At 38.5% G+C, this 15,954-nt stretch overlaps 1 protein-coding gene across 1 annotated transcript in view; it reads right to left on the bottom strand.

Moving 5' to 3' along the window:
* The window catches only part of LOC117295421 (phosphatidylinositol 3-kinase catalytic subunit type 3-like), a 115,636-nt gene that overhangs the window by 43,422 nt on the left and 56,260 nt on the right, over positions 1–15,954 (bottom strand). Inside the window, exon 6 of the mRNA XM_033778070.1 lies at positions 4,128–4,226. Coding sequence (XP_033633961.1) covers positions 4,128–4,226 — 99 coding nt within the window. The remainder of the gene's footprint in view (positions 1–4,127; positions 4,227–15,954) is intronic.

The raw sequence follows: 15,954 nt of genomic DNA, 5'->3' as shown, positions 1-15,954 counted from the left end.
AACGAAGCGAGCCCAAATCAAACAAGGAGTCAACTTTTTATGTAGTTCTGCTACCTCTCCCAGTAGTACAATATTTATAAATCCTACAGATAGTTTTGAAATTATTTAGGTTGTGCAGAAAATAAGAGGTGGTTCTGGGCCAGATGAATCTAGTATTCTTATGTTAAAGAAATTTATTGATTTAATTTCTTCCCCATTTTTTTAGCTGATATTTTTAATGGTTCATTTACTCATGTAGTTTTTCCTTTATATTTGTAGTACCAGCTCTTCTTTAGCGTAATTAAAAAAAAAAACTAGAACGACGAAGCTGCCATGGCGAGCTGCCGGTCACCAGATAGAACCAATGACTGACAGGAAAAACTAATCATTTGATGAACTGATGGTCAAAGGGGTTGGGACGTTGATAGACCCAGTAACTGGGGCGCTGTACTCCTTATTATGACTTTCATTTTGACTTTCTCAGTCTACGGCCGATAATGTCAAAATTGAAAAAAAAAGGACTACAGCGCCCCAGTTACTGGGTCTATGACGGTGACAAGTATGAAGTTATAACAAGGTTTTCAATGCTTTAGCTCATTTAACTGGAACCAGTGATAAATTCTTTGAGTTTCATCTTTTCATATTATCTACATGTACATGTAAGCAGCAATAATATTTGATTAAAACTTTGCACTCTTCAGTGATGCACTCTTTGAGTTTCATCATTTCATATGCATCTTTATGTAAAAGGTAATATTTGATTTAGGTTTCATGTCAGCACATTACGGAAATAAGGAGTTATGCCTATTCATACTTGTTCATTGTTTTAGCTCATTCAACTGAAACCAGTGACTAATAAAGTTTTATCTCTTCACATAAATCTACAAGTAAGAAGTAATATTTAACTTATCATTGCTTATGTCTTTGAAAATGTTTCAATGTTTTTAGATCATTCAACTGAAACTAGTGATTAAGTCTTTGAGTTTTATCTTTTCATATGAATCCACTCGTTAGAAGCAATGTTCGACTTTCTACGGAACGCGCGATCAGCACATGTTTTTCTGCGCGATCTTATACTCGGGCAAAATAATTCTGTCAAGAAAATGACGCCGGCATTAACTGATGTTCGACAATCCATCGGACAGCTCTAGACGAAAAACCAAAACGTCTTTCAGATGATTTACAACAGAAATACTTTCTTCAGAACGCTAGTTTTGGGAAACTTAATCAACTTCCGTTCAGGTACGTTTGATGTGGATTGCGCGAAGTCTGGAACGTCATTTTGCAATTAAAGGAACTCGTTGCCTTGGATCGGTCGAGTTGGTCTTTGAAAAGCGTTTGTAACCGTTTTTTATTAAATGCATATGTTGGAAAGATGTTGTAAAAGTAGAATACATTGATCCACAAAAAACATGCCTCCAAATTGCACGGTTTTCCTTTTACCTCGTTGACTAACACAGCCGGCCATTTATGGGAGTAAAATTTATAAATGGCCGACCGTGTTAGTTCGCACAGTAAAAGGAAAACCACGCAATTTCGAGGCAAACTTGTGTGGATCATTGTATTCTACTTTTAAAACATCTTTCCAACCATATGCATTTTATAAAAAAAACCGGTTACAAACGCTTTTTATAGACCAACTCGTCTGATCCAAGGCAACGTGTTCCTTTAAGTCCGTCTATTTTCTGGAACGTCATGCAAATCTGTAATTTTTTGGCGATCGTCACTTAAAATCTGTCAAAAATTACGTTCGAAACTGATGTTTTTTACCTTAAAAAAAAATGTGGACCCTTGACGAAGTTTTTATTTTTGATAGATATTAGGTATGAGAGGCTGCAATAATCAGAGAAATTACAGTAGTCTTGTGCCAGAAAAGAAATAATTACAGACAATATTTGCTTTGTTTTTCTGTCAACCTTTTGCCCTCCTCTGTCAGGCTTATATTTTCTGTGTTTGGTGTTTTGTTGTTTTTTTACTGATTTGATATCTGTTGGGCCTTATTATAGTAAACAATTAATGTTCCTTGTGATTTACTTAAGCAGTTTTGAATTAAATATATATAACCACAGGTTTCACTGCTGCAGACTCTACATTTTTAAAATGATCACCACACAATTAAAATTAACTGAACTATACTATACAATACAATACAATACAATACAATGGGTTTTTATATAGCGCCATTTCATTTAGACCACATTTAGACCACAACCATCCTTATATGAACATTTCAGTAAACCTTAATACATGTATGTATACAATTATTTGAAATATCTGAAAAATGACATTTGAGGTTGTAAAATGGTCCATATTTCAAAGAAGATGCCATATTGCAGTCTCACTTTGGCTTGTATATACCAAAAACAACTCAACTCAAAGACTTAAACTTAAAACCAAAAACTTTAACATTTCCCAAAACTTGAACGCGGACGGACGGACAACGCCAAAAATTGGCGCTTTGTATCCTTTGGAAAAGGCGCGTTATACATATGTTAATTATTACTATTGTCAATATAAACCACAAGGGAAACTGACTGGGTAAATTTTGAAATGATTTTTGGGGTTGAACAAAGAATTTACTAAAATGGGATTCGAACCAACGACCTCAGGATGAACGTGCAGGCGCTCTACCAACTGAGCTATCTAGCCCTATATTGGCGGTGTCCCTATTTTGTCAATATCTTTGTTCGGGGGTGCCAGTCAGAAGCCACAACCACGGATCACACCCAAATTACGATACAACCTGGGAACCGGCAGCCAGGAGATCACCTTAAGGGGATGCGACTTTTTGTTTCAGATATCAATATAAACCACAAGGGAAACTGACTGGGTAAATTTTGAAATGATTTTTTTAAATTATTATTATTATTACAATGTCTAATTCTAAATTGATTTATCTGACCGCAGTCTCGAGCGCTCCATTACAGATGACCAGTCCTTCTCTGGATGTCCACCCCTTCATACTATATTGTTACACCTCGGTAACAAACTGTGAAGTTTGATTGGTCAAAGTGGCAAACCATTCACGTGTATCTGTATCAACAGAAGCCATACAACCACGGATCACACCCAAATTACGATACGACCTGGGAAGCGGCAGCCAGGAGATCACCTTAAGGGGATGCGACTTTTTGTTTCAGATATCAATATAAACCACAAGGGAAACTGACTGGGTAAATTCTGAAATGATTTTTTAAAATTATTATTATTATTACAATGTCTAGTTCTAAATTGATTTATCTGACTGCAGTCTCGAGCGCTCCATTACAGATGACCAGTCCTTCTCCGGATGTCACCCCCTTCATACTATATTTTTATACCTTGGTAACAAACTGTGAAGTTTGATTGGTCGAAGTTGAAAACCTTTCACGTGACGCGCAACAAATCCGAATGTACCATGGCTGAGTGATAATCACCAGTGTACATTACCTTGATCATTCCCACAGTTGGTCGATTTCCAAACAAACAAACAAACATTGGAAAAACTTTGGGTTATACTGCGTCAACTAAGAGATATGTGCATGTACATGTACATTTACCACTTGTTTAAAGCCATTGGACGCTTTCGGTAAACAGTATTTTCCAAAGGCCCACACTTCGTGTATCACAATTTATATAAAAAATAACAAACCTGTGAAAATTTAGGCTCAATCGGTCATTGGAGTCAGGAAAAAATAACGGGGAAACCCACCCTTGTTTCCGCACGTTTCGCCGTGTCATTACATGTGTTTACAGTAAATCCGTAATTCTAGCTATCGAGAATTTATAATTGTTTTAATGTTTTCTCAAAAAGTAAAGCATTTCATGGAACAATATTTCAAGAGAAGTCTTTCACTATTACCTTCTGTAAGCCCTGTAAGTTATTTGTAAATCTGTGCATTCTGTTTTCTTTTTCTGTTCCGAAAGTGTGTAATGGTTTAATTCTGAGTTTTTCCCAAACTATGCTCTACAACCAGAATAATTTAGGATTACTTGGATGAGCAAGGACAGGGATGTAAGAGCTAGTGAATTGGCTAGAGTCAGACCAACAGATTGAGCAAGGAAAGCTACTCGAACACATGTTTTATGTATCTAAAAATCAACAGTATTGAGGATCATGATTAACATTTAGGACAAAAAGTCACAGTTAAAAGATATTCACAACTCACCATATCATAATGAACAATGGAGAATGAATGTGTTCCATTGTAGTGCACCTTTGGAAATTCAACCATCAAGTACATGAAGTTGGAGTCTCTCTTTTCTCTCTGTAAAAGCATTCATAAATCATAGAAACACATTAGTTTGTATTTAGATTAAAATGTGTTTAAGATCCATGAGCAAGACACTTAACTTTAATTGCTTCTCTCCACCCAGGGGTACAGAGGGGGAAATGGGTACTTTATGAGAGGGCAGAGATGGTTCTTGTGATTGATCTAGCCGAGTAGTCATGTTAATGTTGCACAGGCTGTGTACTCCCCAGGGTGCTGAGATGTTTAAGGAATTAATTAAGACCCAGTGACCAGGGAATGTTGGGAGCGCTTTAAGACGCCCTTCGGGTGTGAAAAGCACTATACAAAAACTGGTACATCAGGGGGTTCCTCTATTAGAAAACATCCAGAAGAAAACATCCTTTTCATGTTTACCAACTCACACTTCTTATCTACTACATGTGGTAATCTCATGGGAGGGGGGTAGGCCCACTTCTTTGGGTCAAGCTAACCCTCAGGGACCAGATTATTGCGTTTCCACGAAGGGTTAGTTTAGCACTTTTGGATTAAGGACTAGTTTTAACCCCACGTCTGAACGTACACTTAGCCACTGAAGCATGAAGATTGATTTACCAGCAAAACCGCAGTAGTTTTTTCCTGTATTGCCCAATCGTTCATTAACAAAATATTGTTCTTATGCATGATGGGTGAACAAGCCTACACACTTCACGGCAGCAACGACAGCAATTGCCGTCGATGGGCACACCAACTGCAGCAATGCCCTTCCCACTTTTCACGGCAATTTGTGCTGTGCCCTTTTCTCATCATTGCCGCCGTGCCCTTCCTCCTGAATTTTTTTTTATATATTCACAGAAATGCCTAATTCAGAGAGCAGCTAGGCAAGAGATTTTTCTGACCCCCCTCCCCCCACCCACCTGCACCTTAATTTGTTTTTTACTCGGATTACGGATTTGCCACTTGAAAAAAAACACTTTTTTTTCTTTTTTCTTTTTACCAAAGAAAGTGTTTCAAAATGCATCAAAGACCTCTTCAGTTTATTTCAAACTCATATGAGGTACGCAGGAAATGTAGCTGTTGTGTTTAATCTACGCTCGTGGATCGTATTCCACGAATTTGCTAAGCAAATTGGGACAAACTTGTGCCTAATTCACATTTTGCACTCTGTCGAATTGTCAGCTGAATCTGCTGAGAGCAAAAGCGTTCGCAATCTACAAATTTGCGCTCTGTCTGTATGGTAGCTCAAGCTGATGATTTGGGGGGAAAAACTTATTAATTAGCTGTTTCATCGCGCAGCGAAACAGCTCTTGTTTTTGTTGATTTTTTTGTTTGTTTTTTATTTTCTTATCCTAAGAACTAATTTGTATAAGTGCTGATTTGCAATGTTCCTAAAGAGCAAATGCAATGAAACACTGAGTGATGAAAGGTATTGGTGCAATGATCATCACAAAACAAGGATGTCATTATGACCTCATCTCCTGTCATGTGACCTCATCTTAAAGGTGTTTTAAAATTCTTCTAGGTGAAACTCTATAACAAATCAGCCACAAGAGACCGTAGATTTCTGTTTGCAGGATTGGGTAGAGATAAATAGGTCTTCATTTTGTTTTGAGTGCGTGACATTACATGACCTCTACTTCCGGTCGAAACCGGAAGTGCCCTCGGATTCAAAAGGGGCAAAAGGTATGAAGTTGCTTTCAAAGATGTTAGTGCCTGAAAAGGGTGGGCAGTTCAAACAAAATAACAATAACAAAGTGCAACAGCGCCCTCTAGCGACAGGTTGAAAACTCATCAAAATGAACTTTTTGACGATGTGTGTGGTGAGAATTTTTGTAGTCACCTCAAAATTTACACACATGTAGATCGTCAGGCGGTCGTTATGTGTGTGAAGTTTCAGATTGATGATGTCACCAGAGGTCATGTGACATGGCTTTAAAGGTGCACTTTTTGAAATTGTTTATCTCCCAAAGTAATTATACCATAAAGTTGAAACTTAGTAGAATGTTAGATACTGGTATAAAGGTTTTGTAAATTGTGGAGTGACGTCATGATGACTCATCACATGATTTTTTTATGATTTTTTACATTTTTGCACCTTTTCCTTTTTGAACATGGTATAATCCATATGTACAAAAACAAATTTAAAGGCTGAATTGGTCATAAATGCTTTGATGCCACGCGAATTTCAAATTCAGTTGAGAAATTTGAAAATGCTATGAATGAAATTGCTCTGCATTTGTGCACAAATGCAATTATGTCTATAGTTTGTTATTTGTTCCTAGACTGGCTCTGATGCGTGAGAAAATGGTTGCTGTGCGTGACAGCATGAGAATGACCCCTATTGCATGAGACTTGGTAGGTCTGTATTCAACGATGTCCAAGTTGGACATTCTCTAAAAACTGCACAGAAAATACGTCAAAAAAGCAACCGTCCCAAGTCAAAATGTCTGTATTTCACAAACACGGGCGTCGACCCAAGTTGGGCTTGCAGAGAGGGTCTACCCATAGCCAGCTGAGATGCGATTCACATCTGTGGTGGCCTTCAGGAAATTGGTAGAATGGGTATGGCCAAGGAGATGTCTTTCGCATCTGTGGCGGCCAATGATGAACCTGAGACACTTTACGCGCCGTTAATGGTTCGTCTGGCAGAGCCGACACTGGCTGGTTTTCATATGCTCTACTTGGCAACCAGGCATCGACCCCTGTTTGGGTTGCAGAGAGGGTCTACCCATAGCCAGCTAGGATGTGATTCACATCTGTGGTGTCTGAGATTGAACCTGGGCGGAAATTCAACGCCGTAAACGGTTCTTCCTGAGCTGGTAGAATGGGTATGGCCTAATAGATGCATGTCGCACCTGTAGCGGCCTTGTTGAACCTGAGACGCTTTGCATCGTTAATGGTACGCCTGGCAGAGCTGACTCTGGCTGGTTTTCATCTGCTCTACTTGAAGGACCAGGCAAAGACCCAAGTGACTGAGTAGCTGCAGGCTGTTCACAAACTCTCAATGTCTAGTTTATTTGTTTAATTGATACATCTTCTTCTTCTTCTTCTTCTGTACGTCCCTTGTCCGCTAACAGAAACATCTTTCCAAAGATCGTATGAACTTGAAACTTCACACATAGTTAGATATTTATAAGAACAAGAAACCCATTGAAGTTACGTCATGACATGGAGCAATAAACTAGTTTAGTTTAGTTTATTGCTCCATGGTCATGATGACGTCATCCGTTCTTGAGTTATGAAAATTCTAAGTTTATTATTTCAAAAAATCATAACTCTTGATCTACATGATGGATTCTTACAATCAATACATCATCAGAACCGTCATTGAAAACTCCCTAAACGCCTCACAGACATGTCCCCATTTTGACCTTGTCTTCTGGCTCAAAAGGGAGGTTGAACATTTCAAAACTCATGTCTCAAGAACTACGTAAATCACCCATTGGTATGTGCATACACATTTTACACGAGGCCTACACCACGTGTATTGAATTAGCGGTGCAGCAGAGTCACGCTCCAGTGATCACCCATAGAGCGTGAAAAAGCTTTGAGTACAATAGTCTTTGTTCAAGGCGTTTAAAACATTTGTGTCCCTTACTGTTTGTTAGTCTCTTCTACGGTTGTCATTATTTCATTGGTTCATATTTCCTCACCCACATAAGCTATTTTGACAATCTATACATTAAATGAAAGGGCTATACAAACTTCACAAATATGGATATGTTGGTGACCTTCTTTTGACCTTTTGATCAGTCTAAACTGGAAGTGAGTGTAAAACGCTTTGAAAAGACTTTGAAAAGGCGTTATTTAATTGCTTTTTAGGTTGAAATGTACACCTTTTGATGGTTTACAATCACATAATACGATTTTGCAAAGGTGTGGTTAAAAAAAAAATACCGATGACGTCACCAGAAATTAGTGCGCTCTCTAGCGACAGATTTAAAACATCTAAAAACACACTTTTACTAGATAATTGTGTCAGAATTTATGACAATTGTTTAAAAATTGGTAAACATAATCTCCTTCATATTAGCAACATATCTGTGGAGTATTACATGTAGCTTCATGACGTCATCATGTGTCACGTGGTATTGCTTTAAAGGTGCACTTTTCAAAGCCGTGTGTCTGCCAAACCAAAAGTTCCACTGAGGTGAAACTCGCAGGTGTACATTAATTTTTGAACTCGAAATGACGTCGTCATGTTGTTTTGACAATTTTTGCAGTTTTGATCATTTATTACAAATTTTGAGAACAAAGCAAGGTGCAATATTTGTTTGTTTTTTTACACCAGGCTTACTCCCCGAAATCGCACACCTAGAGTTTGTTCACAAACTCTAAATGTCTAGTTTTATTTTTTATTGTGTGTTTTTTTAGGTGCTCAGGAGCCTGAACGACTGTTATTGTTCGGGGTGGGGGTGAGGGGTTCATTTTTGTTGTTGTTCTTCTTCTCATATTCAAATGTCTGCAAGAAACTGATAGTTGCAAAGCTTGAATTAAGTTGAAACTTTGCATACAGATAGACAATAACCAGTAGATGATACATTCTGATGACGTCATCAATTGTATGTAAATCTGTAAAAACAGCGAGGCTGCCATGGCAAGCTGCCAAACGCCAGATAGAACCAATGACTGACAGAAAAACCAATCAATTGATCAACTGATGGTCCAAGGGTAGGACCATCGACAAGTATGAAGTAATGACCATTTAAGGTTTTCAATGTTTAAGCTCATTCGACTGGAACGAGTGATAAGCTCTTTGAGTTTAATATTTTCATTTTATCTAAAGTTTGATAAAATTTGACCTCGCCTTAAGGTTCAAACTGAAAGTTGAAAATTACAAAAACTTGTGTATCTCAATAGCTACATACACCTTAGTCATAATTTTTGCTTCTGGCTTTAGGTATACTACATATCCGTCTAAAACTTTTGCAAAAAACAATACCAGTTTAACTTCTGGTCGAAATTTGACTTTAAAGCCCACATTTCTAATGACCCTCATTCAAAATGTGTATGCTCAAAAACTATTAATTTCCCCCATTGGTAGTGCAAAAAAAAGAATTTACACGTACAACTTGTGCAATGCAGAGTCACGCTCAAGTGCTCATTTTTAGAGCGCACTTTGTAGCTTTGTGAATAGTCTGTGGCCAAGGCATTTTCAACATACATTTCCCTTTCGGTTAAGTTCATATTTCCTCAACCACATAAGCTTTTTTGACACTCTATACATCATAATATATGATAGGGCTTTACGTACTTCACCAAAATGGATACATGTATGTCAGTGACCTCTTCATGTCTTTTTGACCTGTCTAAATCCGAAGTGCCTGTAAAATGCTTTGAAAAGGCATTATTTAATGGGGGTTTTTAGCTTGAAATGTACATGTACATACATGTATACCATGTCTTTGATGAGGTACAGTGCGGGCATAGTCAAGTGGACTAAAGGAAGATTTAAATGTCACGAACAGGAGAAAAAGAAATCCAATGACCATGAATGGCATGTTTCATCTGAATATAAGCAGGCTTTATCTTCCAAGGGCAGAGGGCGGTAGGGGGTTGCTGAGTTTGGCAGACAGTGTCAACATCGAGCGCAGGAGTTTGAATTGTCGTATTTGGAGGACTGAGGAGAACTTGTTGAAAATAGCGCAGATAATATACTTGAAAGCGGGCGAAGTTGGGCCGAAGGCGTACAAGAGGGAAAGGAAAAAAGACACCAAGATTGGTAAAACAAACCACTTCATGGAAGGTTCTTATGGTGTACTAAAGAAGTGACCTACAACAAATCCTAGAATTGGCTACAGAGCGAAGCGTTGAAGAAGGAAACTGAGGGCTTGATAACTGCGGCGCAAGACCACTCTGAGGACAAATGTAATGAAGTCAAGGATAGAGAAAGCGAACGCCTCTCCTATGTGCAGGATGTGTAACAAGACGAAGGAGACTGTATTTCATATTGTCAGCGAGTGCAGTAAGATGGCCCAGACAGAGTACAAAGGTAGACATGACAAGTTGGCCCAGGTAATCCTCTGGGATTTCAACATTCAAACTGATCATGTTATAGAACATCGACGTGCAGATGTTGTAGTCTTAGATAAGGCAAAGAAGATGCGTCATCTTATCGACATAGCTGTGCCGGGAGATTTAAGGGTGTAGCTTTGAAGGAGATGGACAAGATCCAAAAGTACCAAGACCTGGCAGGGGAACTTCATAAGATTTGGCAGGTGAAAATGAAAGTAGTACCTGTAGTGGTCAGGGCGCTCGGCAACATTCCGAAAGCACTCGGGAAACATCTTGACGAAAGGGACAAATGTGAGAATAGATCTGTTGAAGAAGGCGGCGCTGTTAGGAACAGCGAGGATCCTAAGAAAGACCCTCGAGATCTAAGGCTACGGGACGTAGCCTGACTCGAGGAGTTAACAGCACAAATGAAAATATGATCTTTTTTTTGCATGCTGTGATAAGATGAAATAATAATAATAACTAGAAACAGTGATTGTAACTAACAATCACATAGCTGTTCCGTTTGACTCGAAAATAAAGGTCAAAATGGCGGACGGATAACTAAGGCAAATCTGCAATGCCAAGGAGTCTATAAAATCGGTTGTGTAGATCTTGACATAAAGTCCCACTTCCGGTTGACCCAGAAGTAGAGGTCAACTTGGGGTCACAGTTTTCCAAAGCTAATATTTATTGCCTAAGAGTCTACAACTGAAGTTTGAACATTAGCTTTGTACTTTTTTTAGATATGGGCTCACTTCCGGTTGACCCGGAAGTAAAGGTCAACATGGGGTCAAAGTTGTTTCAAACTAATCTTGAATGCCCAAGGAGTCTATAACTGAACCAACATTGATAATCTGTTGTATAGTTCTTGAGATATGGTCCCACTTCCGGTTGACCAGGAAGTAGGGGTCAACTTGAGGTCACGGTTTTTTAAAGTTAATATTTTATGCCTAAGGAGTTTATAACTGAAAATATTTTGAAAATCTGCTGTATAGTTCTTGAGATATGCTGACACTTCCGGTTGACGCGGAAGTAGAGGTCAACTTGAGGTCACAGTTTTTTCAAATTAATCTCCAACCCCCAAGGAGTCTTTAAAAACAAACAGTTGAAAAGTCGGCCGTGAAGTTCTTGAGATATGATGCTGCAAAGATTTCCTAATTAACATGCATATGAGGGTCACTGGTGGTTAATTAATAAATAATTTTAATATGTTTTATGATAGGAATTAAGCTAAACATCCTAAAGCTTCCATTTGATATTATTTTACGTGTTTAAAAACACATAATTAATTTGTAGTACCGGGTATACTCCTTTATTTCCCTACTCCTGCCGATAGGGGGCGCTCTTATGAGACATTTCAATTGCACGATTTCTGCACCGTAATGTCTGTATCTGACTCTGTATTTGTATGTGTACATCGCAGAGACCAAAACTGTCACAAAATGTCAAGCTATAATTTCCCCTATAGAACACGGCCCAGTTTTATGGCTCTGTCTGCTTCAACCAAACTCTGCCCATTTATTATACAACCACCATTCTCCGCTTACTGTGCAGGCGCTGAAATATCTGTACAATTAGTTCAAAGCAAAGATTACATATGATAAGTTTCCCCGCGCACAAGCAAAAATATCCCTGCTAAGCTGTGAAATATGCTTTAAGTAAGCGATAATATCCGCGCTTCTGATGTGTAAATTCTTTGCTTACGCAGTGAAGCAGAGTCAAATTGGACCAGTTTCACAAGATTTCCCCTCATGTACTAACAATCTTTTTTGACTTTACATGTTTGAAGTGTAGGCCTTACCAAACCTACTTACAGGGCAAAATTACATGGTTCTCATGACCACCAAAGTCTGCGCTTACTATCACCATTTTCCGCTTTACTGTGATGTGCAAGCTTGGAAAATAATGTGCGAACTTGGAAGCACACAAACAAAAGAAATCCAAGTTATAAGCAGTCTATTTCGCTTAACGTAAGCGCAGAATTCAATGCTTCTGCAGAGCACTGAATCTTTTTCATTAAGCAAGTTCCCATCATGACTCGACTAGTCGAACCTCAAACCTAACTACGACACTTGTCGAGATAAAATACAGATTCTCAAGATTTGTGCTGTTATGTGCCGCAAAGGCAATATTAATTATGTTGCGAATGGGTGACTAGTGAATTTTACTACTCGACTAGTCGCACCTCAAACCTGCCTACGACACTTGTCGAGATAAAATACGGATTCTCAAGATTTGTGCCGCTATGTGCCGCAAGGGCAATATTAACTATGTTGCGAATGGGTGTGACTAGTGAAATTTACTACTCGACTAGTCGCACTTCAAACCTAACTACGACACTTGTCGAGATAAAGTACGGATTCTCAAGATTTGTGCCGCTATGCCGCAAGGGCAATATAAATTATGTTGCGAATATAAGCAACACAACTGGTTCACCAAACAGGTAGTCGGGACAAATTTTGAATTATGTTGCGAATGGGTGTGACTAGTGAAATTTACTACTCGACTAGTCGCACTTCAAACCTAACTACGACACTTGTCGAGATAAAGTACAGATTCTCAAGATTTGTGCCGCTATGCCGCAAGGGCAATTTAAATTATGTTGCGAATAGTAGTAAGCAACACAACTGGTTCACCAAACAGGTAGTCGGGACAAATTTTGTAATCGATGTGTGGACACGATTATAACGGAGTAGAGAAAAACAGTAGTCGCGACTCAAATAATAATTGTAGTCGCGACTTTAACACTAAAGCACACTAGTCGCCCCTGCCTACTTTTGTCACAAGTAAAGCACGGTTTTTCCTGCGAATGCAAATCAAATTTTTAAGTCACTGTTTTCGCAGTGAAAGTTTCGCAGGAGTTGAGCACAATTAGTCAACTGTAGCAAAATTTTTTATGCGAATTGTGACGTGAAGAACACATTCCCTGCTAAGCTGTAAAATACGCTTAGCGTAAGCACAGTTCCCTGATTACGTAAGCGCTGCGATTCTTTCCTTTAAAAGCCATTGGCCCAGGACCAAACTTTATAATAGCTTTTTAAACACAAAAAGCAGCTGAACCATGCCTCATGTTCAAGTTGTGAATCAAGGTATTCTGCTCAATTTCTGCAATTTTGTAAAGCAAAATGTTTTGCCTGTTTATTATAAGCAGCTCTATAAAACTGAGCCACTCAACCACCAGAGAAACGTCAGCATAATAAAATCTCTGCTTTTGTATTCCTGTCAAAGAGTTTTTGTTTGTCATGGTCTAATTTCCGAACGTAACGCGAAATACTGTAATTAGTTTAGGCAAATGGTCCCCGGCGCGAACAAGGTGACTTTACCCGTAAATAATTCCAAATCTCGGGCGGTCTGTTTTCGTCGTCCACGCTCGTCGGCTGAAATGAACCCGGTCCACGACGCACCATGCTCAGGCTTGTCAAATTTTGGGAACAAGTTTAGACTTGTGCTAGTCGGTTACCGTAAGAAATCTATGTATATTGAACAAAAAAACGCAATAACACCGGTCGAAAATGGTATAAGGACTTGGTCAAGTTAACAGTTTTACAATTTTGACTATTCAAATCAAGTTTTACGCCGTACCCATGATCTTTGAAAAAACTTCCCCGGAAATACAGGTATTTTAAAATAATTACACTGTTTCTATAATATCTGATGCTTTTAAAATGACCATCAATAACATATATCTTAATCTAAAGCAATTTTGGGAAGTGTACAACATGTAATTTAATTTTAATCGAATAAATTATGTTTTGGAAAGCTGGGTTTGTTTACACTTCAAGAGACATTGTGTTTGTGCACAGACACAAAACGTGCATTACATGACGTCATGGTGACGTCGTCCAGAATTTTATGTCGGAAATCACATTAACAGGACCTGACTAGTGTATAGCTGAAAAAAGTTTTAGGATCGGATGAATACTTCTTGAGATATGACTGTCACAAAATTGGCTAATTAAATATTCACACCCCTGTAACGTGAATAATTAATTAAGAATTTTAATCAAACGACATTTAAAAAGTAAGTCAAATCATAGGCTTTCATGTGGTATATCATTTACTTGTTTCTTATAATGGTAAATTAATATTATGTTATTAAGAAAGTTCATGTGTTAAGTCAATGGGTTTTTGGTAGAAACAAAGAATAATAATAATAATAATAAAAAAAATAATAATCTGGACGAAAACAATAGCTGTTCCGACTGAAAGTTCGGAACAGCTAATAATAATAACCGTAATAATAATAATAATAATAATAATCTATACTATAATAGCGCTTAAATCGCATGGGCGCCGCCATTGTTGTTTTGGGCGTCGCTATGTTGTTTTCACGTCAAGTGGTGCCCGCACCCTGCTAAAATGATGCGTTTTGGGGTAAATTTTGGGGTACCCGTGGGTTGGGGATACATGTATGTGTTGTTTGTGACGTCACAGTCAAAGCGAAAGCGTGTATTAACTTTGGACGTGATGGTCACCCTTGGGTTGTCAGGGGTCTGCATTGTTAATTCCGTCAGGCGCCCTTTGTGATGTCACAGTCATGGCGCGAGGGTCCAGTAACTTCGCGCGTACAGTAAAGAACGAGATCACAACGGGGACACGACAGCAAGGGAGGGGGTTATCAGAGCACGTTGTGGGACAGGGAGAAGGAGCATGCAGTGTGGAACGTCTGTGAGAAGGGGGTGACCGACGGGGAAAAATGAAGGGAACAAATTAAAGGGGCTGAGAAAATAACACGGAAAGGGGAAAAAGAAAAAGGGACTAATGACATGGGACAGGATAATAATAAACTGAACAGAGAACATTTGGTTGGCGGGACCCGCGCGGAACGGGGAAACATGAGTTATGGGCCGTCAAACTATGGGGCACCGTCTGTCCATTAATTGTTTGGCACTTTTAAGGCATGTTTTTACCATGGTTTATAGCAATTAGGTGTAAACCATAGAAAGTGTTGCCAAATCCTTTTTGTGGTTTACATACCAGTAGTATTTGTTGTGTGTAAGTTTATGGTTTACAAACCATGAATATGCAATAAACATTTGTAAATCATGGTTCATAAACCATGGAAATATTATAAGCATCTTTAAAACATGGTTTATAAACCATAAAAATTGAAGCATCAAATTCATGGTTTACAAATCATGGTGTGTTAGCCATGAAAATTGGGGCATCAACGATTAAAATTGAAGCATAAAAATCATGCTTTATTAACCAAAACAAATTAAAGCATGAAAATCATGGTTTAAAAACAGTGTTTATAAACCATGAAAATTGAAACATTATTATAATGGTGTACAAATCATGGTTTATAAACCATGAAAATTGAGGCATCAAATATGGTTTACAAATCATGGTTTATAAACAGTAACAAAATGTGCACTCACAAATCATGGTTTATAAACCATAAAAAATGTGCCCACATCATGGTTTACAAACCATAAAAACGCTAAACAATTAATTGACAAAAGGCACGCTAATGTGCCGTTTGTCAATTATTTCAAACTCCTTCCTATTTTAAGCAAAAGTCGCACAATCGCCCGCCGTGTGTACATGTAGCCTACACTTGGCAGCAACGTCTCGCCCGGTGGGGGTGTGTGTGTAATACGACAGTTGCCCACTGACTGTTGCATTCCAAACAAACTTACTTCCAGTGGCTACACACTTCGTACACGGCGGACGATTGCACCTTTTGCACGACTATCAGCAAGAATGCTTGGGAAGGAGGTTGAACACAACCCTTGTTCAGTTTTTATGGTTTGTAAACCATGATTTG

Source organism: Asterias rubens, chromosome 10, assembly GCF_902459465.1.
Source record: "Asterias rubens chromosome 10, eAstRub1.3, whole genome shotgun sequence".
NCBI lineage: Eukaryota > Metazoa > Echinodermata > Asteroidea > Forcipulatida > Asteriidae > Asterias > Asterias rubens.
Note: the sequence above shows the minus strand (reverse complement) of the source record. Positions and strands in the feature narration are given on the sequence as shown.